General features: G+C 38.5%; 2 protein-coding genes across 2 annotated transcripts; both read right to left on the reverse strand.

The window, feature by feature from the left end:
* Nucleotides 1-1678: 1678 nt before the first annotated feature.
* LOC140344964 (4-galactosyl-N-acetylglucosaminide 3-alpha-L-fucosyltransferase 9-like) lies at nt 1679-6267 on the reverse strand. Its single transcript, XM_072432150.1, has 3 exons — nt 6220-6267; nt 3959-5023; nt 1679-2317 (listed from the first exon to the last, which is right to left on the reverse strand). Exons 1-3 carry the CDS (start codon nt 6265-6267, stop codon nt 1679-1681), a joined length of 1752 nt encoding a protein of 583 aa, XP_072288251.1.
* A 5049-nt stretch (nt 6268-11316) lies between these two features.
* LOC140344965 (4-galactosyl-N-acetylglucosaminide 3-alpha-L-fucosyltransferase 9-like) lies at nt 11317-15905 on the reverse strand. The gene is made up of 3 exons (XM_072432151.1): nt 15858-15905; nt 13597-14661; nt 11317-11955 (listed from the first exon to the last, which is right to left on the reverse strand). Exons 1-3 carry the CDS (start codon nt 15903-15905, stop codon nt 11317-11319), a joined length of 1752 nt encoding a protein of 583 aa, XP_072288252.1.
* Between the last annotated feature and the right edge of the window lie 1105 nt (nt 15906-17010).

Genomic DNA, 17010 nt, shown 5'->3' on the forward strand with positions numbered 1-17010 from the left:
ACTCTTGGACAATATCCAAGGGATTGCTAGTTAAGTGTTTAGTGGCCGTACGAAGGGAAATTGGAATATACTGCGGTGTCAGTGTACGTAACCTTTTAGCTAGCAATGCGCCCGGTTTATTGCCACAATGGTTAAACTTATGTCTAGTCCGCTGTGGTTGTTTTGCTGCTTGGTTAGATAAACAAAGATTTAATTCAGCGCGAGTTTTACGTAAAGCTATTGAAGTACCTATCGAGGGTTCAATTTATGCAGTTGAACTTGTCTCGAGTAAGCAGAGTCTAACTGAATCTGGGCTTGAGTGCGCACCCGTTTTTTGGCCCCTGCTAATTGAAGATGACCACGTATTACAGCCTTATAAGACTCCCACAATGTTGTGGGAGTAGATACTGAACCCGTATTCAATTCAAAAAATTCTTTGGTGAGATCTGTCAATTTCTTCAGCGTTTCTGGGCAGGTTAGTAGAGAATCATTAATTGACCACTGTCTAGCACAGGACCTAGTCACTAATGATGAACAAGTTATCACCACTGGGTCGTGATCTGACCACGGCACAGCCGGTATGCAGGCTTTTAATATAACAGGTAACAAGGCAGGTAACAAACCCATATGTGGTCAATTCTTGAATAAGAATCATGTGAAGCTGAATAAAATGTAAAATCACGGGACATAGGTAGAAGTTCACGCCATATATCAAGCAAACCCAGATTCTGAAAGCAGTCCTGTATAGCTTTACTCTCAGATGAGGAGGTGGTAGAAGATTTAGTACATTTGTCTAGCTTACTATTAAACACAATATTCCAATCACAATCACCACAGCAAATCAAAGTTCCCTTCATACATAACTGAGTCTCTTCCAGCATTCCACGAAAAAAGGAAGCCGGAGGAGAGTTTGGAGCATAGTATGCCAAGAAAGTGACCTCTGTGTTCTGTAAATTTCCACACAGAATCAGATAACGGCCATCTGGATCTGCTACTTGGTGTGTGCACTTAAATGGCATATGCTGATAAAAAGCTATAAGCACCCCTCTATGTTTCGTGGTAGCTGAAGCATGATAAACCTGAGGATAACGAGTATGCATAAACTTAGGAGTTGAAGTCACCGAAAAATGTGTCTCTCGCATACATGCTACATCTATGCCTGAGGAATGGCAATAGTTAAACACAGTTTTCCTGTTAGCTGGTGAATTGAGACCCTTGGCATTAACCGACATTATGCGTAAAGTCATCCTGTAGACAGTTGTAGAAAAAAGCTAGTGTAAAAAAACCTGATACAGTATGGAAGGCACAAAAATCGGCAGTCGAGTACAACAACACATACAATACATTATAGAAGACAAAAATAAAAACACAAAATTAACAAAGAACTAACTACTAAGAACAAACTGAAAATACCCATGATTGGGTAAGACAATAGGATCACAAGAGCCAAAACAGCTCGAAGAATCCCTAGTATCAAACCATAGTCAGGATCACCTGATCCCACAGTCCAAACCTGGGGATCCAATGTAATCCAGTGGGGTGACATGTATCCAACAAACTGGGCTATAAGGATAATAAAAGTGTCATCGGAGATTATTAGAAAAAAAAAAAATATAGGGAGAGAGATAAGCTGAAAAGTAATGAAATGACCCGTATATGCATGCTTCACGTGTATCCAGAGAAAAGTTATCCTGGGGACTTAGATGAGACTTGGGAGGCCAGTTGGGTTAGAACTTGAGAGCATTGCTTGAGGCCTCGCTGAGGTGTACTGGAGGGGCCAGGTGAAGCCGGGCATGGCATACCCGAGTTCTGGTGGCTGGAAGGCAAAGTAGATGCTGGTGGGTGCGAAAGACCAAGCTGTACAAGACAGGTTTGTGCTTCCTCTGGGGGTAGTGAACTGATATTGGCCACCTTGCATCTGGAACAACAGCTTGAAAGGGTAACCCCAACGATATCGTATACCATTAGCTGAAAGGACGTGTAGGAAGGGGCGAAGAGCTCGCCGCTTTGCTAAAGTAGAAGAGGCTAAATCTGCGAACAGGCTGTATTCAGTGCCCTGAAACTGTAAGCAAGAGCTGTTCCGGGCTTTCAGCAGGAGAGCATCTTTAGTGCGAAAGAAATTAAATTTCACCACAATGTCTCTAGGCAGGCCATTCAGTTTCTTAGGGCCTAGGGAGCGATGGACCCTATCCTGTTCGAGACATTCAAGTGGAAGCTCTGGTGCCAGTTCTTGGAACAGGGCAGTGACATAGCCCTGTAAATCTACAACAGTTTCGGGGACACCTCTGATGCGTAGGTTGCTGCGTCGTGACCGGTTCTCATAGACCTCCAATTGATCCTTTAAAAGGAAGATCTCTCTTTGTGCTCATCCAGATCATGATCTAGGCTTTCCAATACTGTTGTGGCCTCGTCCATTCTGGTTTCCAGAGTGGCGGTACGTTGACCAATCTCACGGATATCCCGGCGTAATTCTGATATAATAGATGTTATAGTTTGGGATCCTCGCGGATCATAGCTCTCATTTTAGAAAGATTGAATCCTCGCTCAGGGCAGTCTCCTGCAGGAGACTAGGCGTAGCATCCATACTGTCTTCAGATTACTGCGCAGGAGAAGAAGCTGAGGGCGCTGGAGGTGAAGACGCCGGCGCCATCTTGGATTTGGAGGCAGCACCGCGGGATGAGTTCTGCAGCGCCGCGGGACGCTTTGATTTAGATGCCGGACCCATCCCGATTGCTTCCCGGTCATGTTATCTGGTATGGGGGACGTGAAAATTGCCACAGAGTCCGTGTGATACGCTTTGTTTCTTGCTAGCAGCCCGAAGTCGAGCGGAGCCTAACTAGGAAGCAACCATCCGTCAGGCTTCGCACATGCGCCCCCCTCGGGCTTTTTTATACTAAATAAGGAATCTGACATTCCCTCAAACATTCCCTGGTGGGAAATAATTATTGCCATTGAAACACATGCATCTGGAAGATTGCCTCTAACAAATTTTGTGTTATGAACAGATGATGTGTTATTTTTAAAACATTTGTTTTAAAAGGCTAAACAATAAAATCATATGGGCTCAGTCTATCTTTTTAGCCAGGTTAAAATGTGTTGTGATTTTGAGCTGTTATTATGGCTCAATGGGCAGCTCATCTTTGATTGCCAAGATACCCTGCACATTTCAGCTTTTCCAGAGTGTGCGGGAACCTAATGAACTCCTTTGTGCCTGCAAGGGAGTTACATCATCACAGTCTGGCCAATCGAAATGTTGTCCACCAGTAGATGGTGCTGTGTTCTCATGTTAAGTGTGTAACAAACTAATGTCTCCAACAACAAAAGTTTTTTTTTTATATGTTGCCATAAACACAATCCGGACAGTATACATTTAGACAAGAAATATATCACAGTAACACCCTTTTAATTGGGTTTCATAGTTCATTGCACTAAAAAAGTTTATGAATAGTCTAATTAAGTTAATATAAATACTATTGCTTTAATTACATAGGACATTTTTATGTCACATTCCATAGGATGAAAACTAATAAGAAAACATATGCTTATTAGTTATCAAAAAAGGTGGAAAAATAGATACTGGAATTAATTTTTTAAATGATACCAAAGCATTCGAAAATGCCACTAAAACACTGTATTTCTGTTTGTAAAAAGTAAACCCTGTAAATATTGAATACCCAATTTTTTGCAAAGTTTTCTCCAGCCCTATCAAGGCTCATAAAGAAATGTAAAGTACATGTATAGCCAAAATATTTTTTTTGCATATAATAAGGAAAGATTAGATTCCTGGTGACCATTGTGACTAAAACATGCTGGAAAATGTATTGTTTTAAGTTTATTTCTTAAAAAAGAGATGGAGGTAAAAGTGGAAAATTCCCTTAACTTTTCAGAGCTTTAATTTTACTTCCTGTTGTATATCTTCAAAAAGACATCTTCAACAAAATCAATGAACAGGGGTTTTAACCATCCATACTCATTATACAGAGGTGCCATTTTCCAGGAACCATTTTTCTATGCTAGGAATGACCTGGTAACGAGGACCATTTTTTAAGGCCTCACAAACTTGACAGTAATTAATTTGCCATCCGCCCCCCGTTTTCACATAGTATCGTGACCTCCAGTTGAAATACTTTTTGTATTTCTCATCATCTTTGTCCAGCTCAAGAAGGTACATGGCCAAAGCTTTTGGGCTTGGAAAATCATTAACATGAATGAAAGCATCACCAGGGACAAACCGTTCATAGTTCTCTCGGGATGTCCCTAACACAACCGGTAAGGTCCATGTGCCAAATGCATTTGACCAGAGTTTTTCAGTAATGTAATCTTTGGCAATAGAATTCTCGAAAGCCAAGTAGAATTTATACGGAGAGATGGTCCTATGAAAGTTATCCCAGGTCAACTCAATGTGTCCTTTCCCATAAACATCAATAGGAATATATTTTTTCAGTTCCTCATAGTATGCTGTCCTCCAGGCACCAGGGTAGAACTTACTCACTACCCAAGCCACCAGCTTTGATTTGGTGGGGATGGCGATGTTTTGGGGCTCCTTTAATGCAATTAGCTGACCGTAGGGTCTGAAGATATCGGCATCCTTTCGAAACGTCATTGTCATGTTGAAAATACCATCCAACCAATTTAGGTTTTTAATGATCAGTGGTGGCTCCATGTTAAACCAAACCCAATGCTGAAAATGAGGTCTTGGCTTTTGGGGCAGTGATTTTTTATCATACATGATATCTACATAATGCATGACTACAGCATCGGCAACATTGTAGAGATCTCGATTTGAAGTTAATTTGCAGCCTGAGATACCAAAATCAGTCTGGCATCTGTCCAAGGGAAAATGGTCTCCAAAAGGCCAGACCCACACCAGGACAAGAATCTCGTTGTGTCTTTTTGGAGGAGGAATATATATTTGTTGACTTTTTAAAGGCAATGGAGAAAAAACTGGTCTAATCCAGAAGTAACACATGATGGCCAAAACAAAAAGTGGGGGAATTAGGACCAATCTTGAATTGAATAATGACTTCATGACTTTTACAGTAACCTGCAGAAGAACAAAAATATGTGAAAAGTCAATTAATTTTTTTACCAGTAGAAATAAGTTATTACTGAGATATCTGTTTTAGATGTGCTCACCTTGACTGTTTAGTTAAAAGTGTATCTGTTATCTATAGCCATAACTTTGTGTTTGTGTTTTGGATATAGTAGGGGAATAGGAACAATCGTGTTATATTTGTTTTTTCAGCTCTTACTTTCTAGCCTGGTGACACAACTTTCTGTCATTGAAGGCAGAGTAATTAGAGGACATTCCCAGTGTCGTTTTCATGACAACTGAGGATAACTGTCCTAACATGTTCTGTCTTATGGTAGAAAAAGGTACAGCACAGGGCAACTTTAGGATGATTATTATGTTTATTATTATTATTACTACAAAACCTAACCTGAATATCTTTGGGTTTAGAATATGTGTTATTTAGGAAGTGTTCAAAGACAGGGACATTTACTGAACCTACTTTTTATTCACTTGTTTTTGGCATCAAAAGCCCTGAGGTAAAAATGAATACACCAAATTACACTACACTACTACTACACTAAAAAACATAATGTTAAAATACTAAAAACCCACATACTGCCAAATCCCTAGTAATAGTTTTGTGGAACTGAGCTCTACCAATAATATACAAAAACTTTTAGCATGGAATCTAGTCCTTCTGGTTTCTTCCAAAAATCCTCAAAACATACTATTAATCCCAAAAACATACTGGTAGCTTTGGCTTTAATAACATTAATGTTAATAACATATGACTATGGTAGGGATTGTGAGCTTCTCTGAGGGACAGTTAGTGACAATACTATGGACCTAAAAGCAATACCTAATATATTAGCGTTATATAAGTACAAGATAATATTAATAATTCTATTATATATATTTTAAAAGTTAAACTTTGTTTATTCATTGTCCTGCATAAAGCTATATCCAGGCTTAAAGGACACTGGCCAACAATCCCTACTTGTATAACTGGAAGGATAAGGAAAAGGGTGGAGAATTAAAAATATTTCTACATTCTGCTCTAAACTACTGTAAACGCCTAACTGTAGGTGGATCACAGAACCAAATTATACTTGTGCCTTTATTAATTACTGCTCCATGACTTTAAGTCATGTAATGTTACCTAGAAAGGATTTTAACTATAGTTAATTCTATAAGGGAGAGTCATAATAGTTTAACTGAGCTCATACTGCATCATAATCATCATCATCATAATATTCATCATCAAAGACAAGCATGGCTTGACAGAATGATAGACAGAGGAAAACAGATATACTAAAAAGAAAATACAACAATTAAAAAAGCAGCAAGCATGCAGGAACAGAGCTTCTCCTAAAGCCAATTTTTCGTCTAGTACTAACACATCCAGGGCTGGATTTCTCACAAGGACATCTAGGTGCTAACCTTGTTTTATATAACACTGTTGCTCTATAGTAACAGGAAGGTGAAAGTGATTATGCTAAGGTAACATATGGTGCACAGTTCAATGCAGGGTGACATTTGTATTGATAGTATCAATCATTTTTCTCTATTACATTTTCCCTCAATCTCTCCCCTCTCTTGCCCTATCTCTTCTTGCCCTCTTCACCCCTCTTTTTCCCACTTCCCCCACTGTGTACTTTCTTCATCCTTGCCTTCGCTTTCCCCATTCATTCACCCTCTCTCTCTCATTTCCACCCCTCCTTTTCTCTCTCTCTCCTTCTCTCTCGCCCATCTCCCTCTCGCCTCTCCTCCCCATCCATTCACCATTCCTCTCTCTTCTCTTTTTCTCCCTTCATTTTCTTTTTTTTTCCTCTCCCTCTCTCTTCTCTCATTTTTTTTAGTTCATTTAGAACAGCTTTAATAGCGTGAAATACTGATTGGCATAGAGCAGGGGGAGTTAGGGCGGCAGAAGCTAGCTGGCCTAGGGGAACAAAAAGTATATATTTGGCCCAGACTGCCAGCCAACAAAAAATCCCCCATTTCCACTGTTTGTGCGCACCTCAAAAAGAAAGACTAGTGCCACATATATAATACACTTGCTGTCCGTAACCTTAATAAGTAAGCAAAGTGATATATTGCAAGCAAATGATTTCTATATATAGAATATATGTGGTCCCCTAGTGAGCTCTAGTAAACAGCTCTAGTCAACAGTAGTTGTAATTTTGGCAACTGCTAGCACATTCACCACTTGTGGAATTCACCATTCCAACGTTATCCCTTGTGTGTGATAGGTGTCTTCCAAACACATCTACCAGTACATCTCAACCCATAGTGTTGACTGCAAAAATCCAAGGGCCTTTTTAGACCTTTACCACGTGCTAATGAAAAGCTTCCAACATCATTGCAACTCAAAGGAACAGGTTGGCCACACACCCTACCATACTAAAAAAACACAAGACCCTTCTGATACCACACAGTTGCCATTTATTGCACCACACTATAATGCAGGTGCATTGTGCCTTAGTGTGTTGCATGCAAAGTGAGTGACACTGTAACCTGGTAAATTTGCCCTACTACATGTTGTGTTACTTAATGTGTTACCATGACACAAATATCTAGATGGACAATCAGTAAAATGTTTGATAATAAAATGTTTTTCAGGCTATTTAGGGCTATTTAAAATGTATAATTACTTGATAATAAAATCCCACATTTTTTATTGCTGTGTGTATCTATCGAAAGAAAAAAATACACTTGACATCAGCCTTTCTCAGCCTTTTTATCATTTTGACCCTTGAAATAACTTTCAGAACAATTACTATATCCAACAGTACATTAGTGTGGTGGTCAATGAGAAGAGTGCCTCCAACATTGCTGGCCAATGGGAAGAATGTCACCCTTACAGATAGCCAAGAAGGTCGATGGTGTCAGGATAAACTGACCTAGTAGTCGCAAATTGTGTATTGTTCAAGGACCCCCTAGTGATTTCTGGAGGAACCCTAGGGTCCCAAAAGTACAATCAACAACAAATTCAAAAAGCCACAATAAGCATTGTACATGCACATTTTATCTTAATAGGATAAAACATTAATTTCTGTAGAATATGTTAATAAGTAAACTAATAATTGGCTGCTAAAAGCCAATAGAATTTTTTTCACTCTCAGAAAGCAAAAAATCCAAAACTCAAAGTGATCCCCAAGCACATACAAATTTCTTACCTGTGTGAGGAAGCAGCTTTGAATGTGAGCTGTTCATAAAGCAGTTTGTCTGCTCTGTGTCATATACAGCAAATACATATAGCGTAGACCTTCTTTCAGTCTCCTCCCTTTCAAGAACATCACAGGGTTCTTTTTAGCTGTATAAAAATATAAATATAAAAATAAATAAAGAAGAACTGTAGAATCAGATCTTGATTTTATCAGGGGCTTCATGAAATTGCTTTAAAACCTCGAAGAGCAAGGTATATATTGAAGAAGACAAAGCACATTTTTATTCCTTTTATATGTATATATATAAATTACAGGCTCCTTGCAACATGTTTTTTTTTATTGAACAATTAGTCCATGATTTTATCTCAGGCCCTCAAATTGTCCCATAGGGCATGATGCCATCTTCACTGCCTCTCTTTATGTGTGTGTCAAAAAAACTGGAAGAACAAGCTTTGTCTAAAGGACAAAACACTTTCCAGTCACAGGTTCTCAGTTATATATGTAATATGTTTTAAGAAAGGATCTTTTTTCAACTGTTCAAAGTCAATCATGTGGATTTTTTACTAACGGTCGTATATTAACGGTATATTTTTGTTTTAATACAAGAAATTGTAAATCCAACAGTCACTATGTATTGAAAGGGGCTTTCTACAAGCTACACAAACAATATAGGTCTTGCAGAACTCTAAGGATTAATACAGATGATTGCTAAGTGGTTGCTAGCATTCTGTTCTTGTTTTAAGCAATTTGAATGCCTCCTACATTGCTGGCCAGTGGGAAAAATGTCAACCTTACAGATAGCCAAAAAGATGATGGATATCAGGTAAACTGACCTGAGAGGCACACATCGCTCATAGCTCAGCAATCTCTGGAGGAACCATAGGTGAGAAACACTAGTATGGACCATCTGTTATCCACCTGATTTGCAAGTTAGTGGTGGACCATAAACTAGATGAATAAAATTGTTTTTTGAGGCTGACAACTTAACCTTGTACTTTGCAAAGGATGAATTTTCGTGCTATACAGAGAACAGATGTTTCTTTCTTGCTTACTATGTGTACTATGACAACATTCTGCCAAATTAAGGTACTGAACATGTTTGTTCCCGGCCAAATGACTGATGTTGATTATGATTTTGACAAAGACCCAGAGACCAACATGGGATGCCCCACAGGTGAAAAGTATGCAAATGATTAATGTGCTTTATTTGAACTACTTTATTCCCATAGAATTATTTTAATCTGATGCATTTATATGGGAGGTTTGAATTTATATCTTCGAAAGGATTTGTTTTGTATTTGTTTAGTAATTTAAGCAGGAGTTCCCTGGAGGCCTGAGATTTATTACAAGGGGTTACTCCATGATCAAATGGTTAAGAAACACTGATTTAGAGTTAAACTCCATAGGGTGTACTTATTTTTCCTTTGAATTTATGTTGCAGTACAGTGTATTAAATCCATGCACTATCTTCTAGAGCAGTGTTTCTCAACCAGGGTTCCATGGACCCTATAGTTTTCTCCAGAGGTTCCTCGAGCAATGAGCAATTTGTGGCGCTCAGGTCAGTTATTACTGATGCCATAGATCTTTTTGGCTGCCTGTAAGGGTGACATTTTTTCCACTGACCACTATGGTAAGATCTGAAGACCTGAAAGCTAGAGGTTCCCCAAAGTTAAAAAGGTTGAGAAAGGCTGTTCTAGATCTTCATTTATTCCACTGGTAATTTTATATACTTCTAGACATTTATTGTATATTTACTTATGTTACTGATTATTTATATATTTATATATTATTATTTTATACATTATTATAAATATTCAACTGCAAGAAGAAGCCTGAAGTCCTCAAGCCTCTTGGGTATCACAAGTTCCATCACATTCAGCACATTTTCTGAGCATTACACATTTAAATGATCTATTCATAAAAAGTTATACATTTATCTAATAAAAAAGAAAACATTGTTTTTCTTTAAAACACATAGAGCTATACAGTTTTTTGTTTTTTTTTGTAAAACTAAAAAACAATTTAGAAAAGATCAGAATATATGAAGCATCCTTTAAAGATGGTTTCTTAAAAGAAAGAAAGAAAAGAAACAATGCAAATTCAGAGCAGCACCAAGCATAGATGTTTTACTTACCTGTGTGAAGAAATGTAGGATGTGTTGTCTGTCATTCTGTCTATTAAACTGGCCTAATAAAGGTTTGGTTAGTTTGTCACACAATAAAAACCTTTTACAGACTCCACCCATTTACATAGGTGTAACAGTGTCCTAATTACCTGTCCAAAGGGCTTATTAAACCTTAACCACTGTGTGACTGGAGATATTTTACATCTTTGTGAATGGAGCAAACTGTAATATTTTGCAAAATGTAGATTTAAATGGTAGTAAATTCATTACCACTTTGAAATTGAATAAACTGACATATAAGCAGAATTCATGTTGTAGATTCATGAAAATGCTGCATTTAAGTTAGCCACTTTAAGAACAGTTACACTATGGGCCTGATTTATTAAAGCTTTACAAAGCTGGAGAGGATGCAATTTCATCAGTGAAGATGAATGATCCAGCAAACCTAGAATGGATTTCTTAAAAGTAATTATTTAGCAAATGTTTTCAAATCTGGACCATACCCATTCCAAGTTTGCTGGATCACCCAGGTTTACTGATGAAAGTGTATCCTCTCCAGTCCTCCAGTTCTACAGTTTGTTGTTTTTAACTTTTTGAAACCTGATCACAACTTTTAAACCTTGTAACTTTATAAATATTTTTTTTTTTTTTTTTTTTTTTTTCAACAATAAGTTTTGTTTGAGGCTAAAAGATTAATGCAAAATTAAAATATTAGGAGGGAGAAAAAAATCAATATAAAGTGGATAGGTGAAAAAGCTCCATTTATTTTAATGAAATCAATGTTCTGAACTTTGAATCCCTAGTATCAAACCATAGTCAGGATCACCTGATCCCACAGTCCAAACCTGGGGATCCAATGTAATCCAGTGGGGTGACATGTATCCAACAAACTGGGCTATAAGGATAATAAAAGTGTCATCGGAGATTATTAGAAAAAAAAAAAATATAGGGAGAGAGATAAGCTGAAAAGTAATGAAATGACCCGTATATGCATGCTTCACGTGTATCCAGAGAAAAGTTATCCTGGGGACTTAGATGAGACTTGGGAGGCCAGTTGGGTTAGAACTTGAGAGCATTGCTTGAGGCCTCGCTGAGGTGTACTGGAGGGGCCAGGTGAAGCCGGGCATGGCATACCCGAGTTCTGGTGGCTGGAAGGCAAAGTAGATGCTGGTGGGTGCGAAAGACCAAGCTGTACAAGACAGGTTTGTGCTTCCTCTGGGGGTAGTGAACTGATATTGGCCACCTTGCATCTGGAACAACAGCTTGAAAGGGTAACCCCAACGATATCGTATACCATTAGCTGAAAGGACGTGTAGGAAGGGGCGAAGAGCTCGCCGCTTTGCTAAAGTAGAAGAGGCTAAATCTGCGAACAGGCTGTATTCAGTGCCCTGAAACTGTAAGCAAGAGCTGTTCCGGGCTTTCAGCAGGAGAGCATCTTTAGTGCGAAAGAAATTAAATTTCACCACAATGTCTCTAGGCAGGCCATTCAGTTTCTTAGGGCCTAGGGAGCGATGGACCCTATCCTGTTCGAGACATTCAAGTGGAAGCTCTGGTGCCAGTTCTTGGAACAGGGCAGTGACATAGCCCTGTAAATCTACAACAGTTTCGGGGACACCTCTGATGCGTAGGTTGCTGCGTCGTGACCGGTTCTCATAGACCTCCAATTGATCCTTTAAAAGGAAGATCTCTCTTTGTGCTCATCCAGATCATGATCTAGGCTTTCCAATACTGTTGTGGCCTCGTCCATTCTGGTTTCCAGAGTGGCGGTACGTTGACCAATCTCACGGATATCCCGGCGTAATTCTGATATAATAGATGTTATAGTTTGGGATCCTCGCGGATCATAGCTCTCATTTTAGAAAGATTGAATCCTCGCTCAGGGCAGTCTCCTGCAGGAGACTAGGCGTAGCATCCATACTGTCTTCAGATTACTGCGCAGGAGAAGAAGCTGAGGGCGCTGGAGGTGAAGACGCCGGCGCCATCTTGGATTTGGAGGCAGCACCGCGGGATGAGTTCTGCAGCGCCGCGGGACGCTTTGATTTAGATGCCGGACCCATCCCGATTGCTTCCCGGTCATGTTATCTGGTATGGGGGACGTGAAAATTGCCACAGAGTCCGTGTGATACGCTTTGTTTCTTGCTAGCAGCCCGAAGTCGAGCGGAGCCTAACTAGGAAGCAACCATCCGTCAGGCTTCGCACATGCGCCCCCCTCGGGCTTTTTTATACTAAATAAGGAATCTGACATTCCCTCAAACATTCCCTGGTGGGAAATAATTATTGCCATTGAAACACATGCATCTGGAAGATTGCCTCTAACAAATTTTGTGTTATGAACAGATGATGTGTTATTTTTAAAACATTTGTTTTAAAAGGCTAAACAATAAAATCATATGGGCTCAGTCTATCTTTTTAGCCAGGTTAAAATGTGTTGTGATTTTGAGCTGTTATTATGGCTCAATGGGCAGCTCATCTTTGATTGCCAAGATACCCTGCACATTTCAGCTTTTCCAGAGTGTGCGGGAACCTAATGAACTCCTTTGTGCCTGCAAGGGAGTTACATCATCACAGTCTGGCCAATCGAAATGTTGTCCACCAGTAGATGGTGCTGTGTTCTCATGTTAAGTGTGTAACAAACTAATGTCTCCAACAACAAAAGTTTTTTTTTTATATGTTGCCATAAACACAATCCGGACAGTATACATTTAGACAAGAAATATATCACAGTAACACCCTTTTAATTGGGTTTCATAGTTCATTGCACTAAAAAAGTTTATGAATAGTCTAATTAAGTTAATATAAATACTATTGCTTTAATTACATAGGACATTTTTATGTCACATTCCATAGGATGAAAACTAATAAGAAAACATATGCTTATTAGTTATCAAAAAAGGTGGAAAAATAGATACTGGAATTAATTTTTTAAATGATACCAAAGCATTCGAAAATGCCACTAAAACACTGTATTTCTGTTTGTAAAAAGTAAACCCTGTAAATATTGAATACCCAATTTTTTGCAAAGTTTTCTCCAGCCCTATCAAGGCTCATAAAGAAATGTAAAGTACATGTATAGCCAAAATATTTTTTTTGCATATAATAAGGAAAGATTAGATTCCTGGTGACCATTGTGACTAAAACATGCTGGAAAATGTATTGTTTTAAGTTTATTTCTTAAAAAAGAGATGGAGGTAAAAGTGGAAAATTCCCTTAACTTTTCAGAGCTTTAATTTTACTTCCTGTTGTATATCTTCAAAAAGACATCTTCAACAAAATCAATGAACAGGGGTTTTAACCATCCATACTCATTATACAGAGGTGCCATTTTCCAGGAACCATTTTTCTATGCTAGGAATGACCTGGTAACGAGGACCATTTTTTAAGGCCTCACAAACTTGACAGTAATTAATTTGCCATCCGCCCCCCGTTTTCACATAGTATCGTGACCTCCAGTTGAAATACTTTTTGTATTTCTCATCATCTTTGTCCAGCTCAAGAAGGTACATGGCCAAAGCTTTTGGGCTTGGAAAATCATTAACATGAATGAAAGCATCACCAGGGACAAACCGTTCATAGTTCTCTCGGGATGTCCCTAACACAACCGGTAAGGTCCATGTGCCAAATGCATTTGACCAGAGTTTTTCAGTAATGTAATCTTTGGCAATAGAATTCTCGAAAGCCAAGTAGAATTTATACGGAGAGATGGTCCTATGAAAGTTATCCCAGGTCAACTCAATGTGTCCTTTCCCATAAACATCAATAGGAATATATTTTTTCAGTTCCTCATAGTATGCTGTCCTCCAGGCACCAGGGTAGAACTTACTCACTACCCAAGCCACCAGCTTTGATTTGGTGGGGATGGCGATGTTTTGGGGCTCCTTTAATGCAATTAGCTGACCGTAGGGTCTGAAGATATCGGCATCCTTTCGAAACGTCATTGTCATGTTGAAAATACCATCCAACCAATTTAGGTTTTTAATGATCAGTGGTGGCTCCATGTTAAACCAAACCCAATGCTGAAAATGAGGTCTTGGCTTTTGGGGCAGTGATTTTTTATCATACATGATATCTACATAATGCATGACTACAGCATCGGCAACATTGTAGAGATCTCGATTTGAAGTTAATTTGCAGCCTGAGATACCAAAATCAGTCTGGCATCTGTCCAAGGGAAAATGGTCTCCAAAAGGCCAGACCCACACCAGGACAAGAATCTCGTTGTGTCTTTTTGGAGGAGGAATATATATTTGTTGACTTTTTAAAGGCAATGGAGAAAAAACTGGTCTAATCCAGAAGTAACACATGATGGCCAAAACAAAAAGTGGGGGAATTAGGACCAATCTTGAATTGAATAATGACTTCATGACTTTTACAGTAACCTGCAGAAGAACAAAAATATGTGAAAAGTCAATTAATTTTTTTACCAGTAGAAATAAGTTATTACTGAGATATCTGTTTTAGATGTGCTCACCTTGACTGTTTAGTTAAAAGTGTATCTGTTATCTATAGCCATAACTTTGTGTTTGTGTTTTGGATATAGTAGGGGAATAGGAACAATCGTGTTATATTTGTTTTTTCAGCTCTTACTTTCTAGCCTGGTGACACAACTTTCTGTCATTGAAGGCAGAGTAATTAGAGGACATTCCCAGTGTCGTTTTCATGACAACTGAGGATAACTGTCCTAACATGTTCTGTCTTATGGTAGAAAAAGGTACAGCACAGGGCAACTTTAGGATGATTATTATGTTTATTATTATTATTACTACAAAACCTAACCTGAATATCTTTGGGTTTAGAATATGTGTTATTTAGGAAGTGTTCAAAGACAGGGACATTTACTGAACCTACTTTTTATTCACTTGTTTTTGGCATCAAAAGCCCTGAGGTAAAAATGAATACACCAAATTACACTACACTACTACTACACTAAAAAACATAATGTTAAAATACTAAAAACCCACATACTGCCAAATCCCTAGTAATAGTTTTGTGGAACTGAGCTCTACCAATAATATACAAAAACTTTTAGCATGGAATCTAGTCCTTCTGGTTTCTTCCAAAAATCCTCAAAACATACTATTAATCCCAAAAACATACTGGTAGCTTTGGCTTTAATAACATTAATGTTAATAACATATGACTATGGTAGGGATTGTGAGCTTCTCTGAGGGACAGTTAGTGACAATACTATGGACCTAAAAGCAATACCTAATATATTAGCGTTATATAAGTACAAGATAATATTAATAATTCTATTATATATATTTTAAAAGTTAAACTTTGTTTATTCATTGTCCTGCATAAAGCTATATCCAGGCTTAAAGGACACTGGCCAACAATCCCTACTTGTATAACTGGAAGGATAAGGAAAAGGGTGGAGAATTAAAAATATTTCTACATTCTGCTCTAAACTACTGTAAACGCCTAACTGTAGGTGGATCACAGAACCAAATTATACTTGTGCCTTTATTAATTACTGCTCCATGACTTTAAGTCATGTAATGTTACCTAGAAAGGATTTTAACTATAGTTAATTCTATAAGGGAGAGTCATAATAGTTTAACTGAGCTCATACTGCATCATAATCATCATCATCATAATATTCATCATCAAAGACAAGCATGGCTTGACAGAATGATAGACAGAGGAAAACAGATATACTAAAAAGAAAATACAACAATTAAAAAAGCAGCAAGCATGCAGGAACAGAGCTTCTCCTAAAGCCAATTTTTCGTCTAGTACTAACACATCCAGGGCTGGATTTCTCACAAGGACATCTAGGTGCTAACCTTGTTTTATATAACACTGTTGCTCTATAGTAACAGGAAGGTGAAAGTGATTATGCTAAGGTAACATATGGTGCACAGTTCAATGCAGGGTGACATTTGTATTGATAGTATCAATCATTTTTCTCTATTACATTTTCCCTCAATCTCTCCCCTCTCTTGCCCTATCTCTTCTTGCCCTCTTCACCCCTCTTTTTCCCACTTCCCCCACTGTGTACTTTCTTCATCCTTGCCTTCGCTTTCCCCATTCATTCACCCTCTCTCTCTCATTTCCACCCCTCCTTTTCTCTCTCTCTCCTTCTCTCTCGCCCATCTCCCTCTCGCCTCTCCTCCCCATCCATTCACCATTCCTCTCTCTTCTCTTTTTCTCCCTTCATTTTCTTTTTTTTTCCTCTCCCTCTCTCTTCTCTCATTTTTTTTAGTTCATTTAGAACAGCTTTAATAGCGTGAAATACTGATTGGCATAGAGCAGGGGGAGTTAGGGCGGCAGAAGCTAGCTGGCCTAGGGGAACAAAAAGTATATATTTGGCCCAGACTGCCAGCCAACAAAAAATCCCCCATTTCCACTGTTTGTGCGCACCTCAAAAAGAAAGACTAGTGCCACATATATAATACACTTGCTGTCCGTAACCTTAATAAGTAAGCAAAGTGATATATTGCAAGCAAATGATTTCTATATATAGAATATATGTGGTCCCCTAGTGAGCTCTAGTAAACAGCTCTAGTCAACAGTAGTTGTAATTTTGGCAACTGCTAGCACATTCACCACTTGTGGAATTCACCATTCCAACGTTATCCCTTGTGTGTGATAGGTGTCTTCCAAACACATCTACCAGTACATCTCAACCCATAGTGTTGACTGCAAAAATCCAAGGGCCTTTTTAGACCTTTACCACGTGCTAATGAAAAGCTTCCAACATCATTGCAACTCAAAGGAACAGG

This window comes from Pyxicephalus adspersus, unplaced genomic scaffold (genome assembly GCF_032062135.1).
Source record: "Pyxicephalus adspersus unplaced genomic scaffold, UCB_Pads_2.0 Sca266, whole genome shotgun sequence".
Classification (NCBI taxonomy): domain Eukaryota; kingdom Metazoa; phylum Chordata; class Amphibia; order Anura; family Pyxicephalidae; genus Pyxicephalus; species Pyxicephalus adspersus.

Excerpts from the sequence above, each read along its gene's own strand:
- LOC140344965 (XM_072432151.1), bottom strand. The coding sequence starts at position 15,905 with ATGCTTGTCTTTGATGATGAATATTATGATGATGATGATTATGATGCA. Across the intron at positions 14,662-15,857 it reads ATGATGATGATTATGATGCA|GTTACTGTAAAAGTCATGAA; the intron begins GTATGAGCTCAG and ends GTTCTTCTGCAG. Across the intron at positions 11,956-13,596 it reads TCCTGGAAAATGGCACCTCT|GATCAATTGGAGGTCTATGA; the intron begins GTATAATGAGTA and ends TTCCTTTTAAAG.
- LOC140344964 (XM_072432150.1), bottom strand. The coding sequence starts at position 6,267 with ATGCTTGTCTTTGATGATGAATATTATGATGATGATGATTATGATGCA. Across the intron at positions 5,024-6,219 it reads ATGATGATGATTATGATGCA|GTTACTGTAAAAGTCATGAA; the intron begins GTATGAGCTCAG and ends GTTCTTCTGCAG. Across the intron at positions 2,318-3,958 it reads TCCTGGAAAATGGCACCTCT|GATCAATTGGAGGTCTATGA; the intron begins GTATAATGAGTA and ends TTCCTTTTAAAG.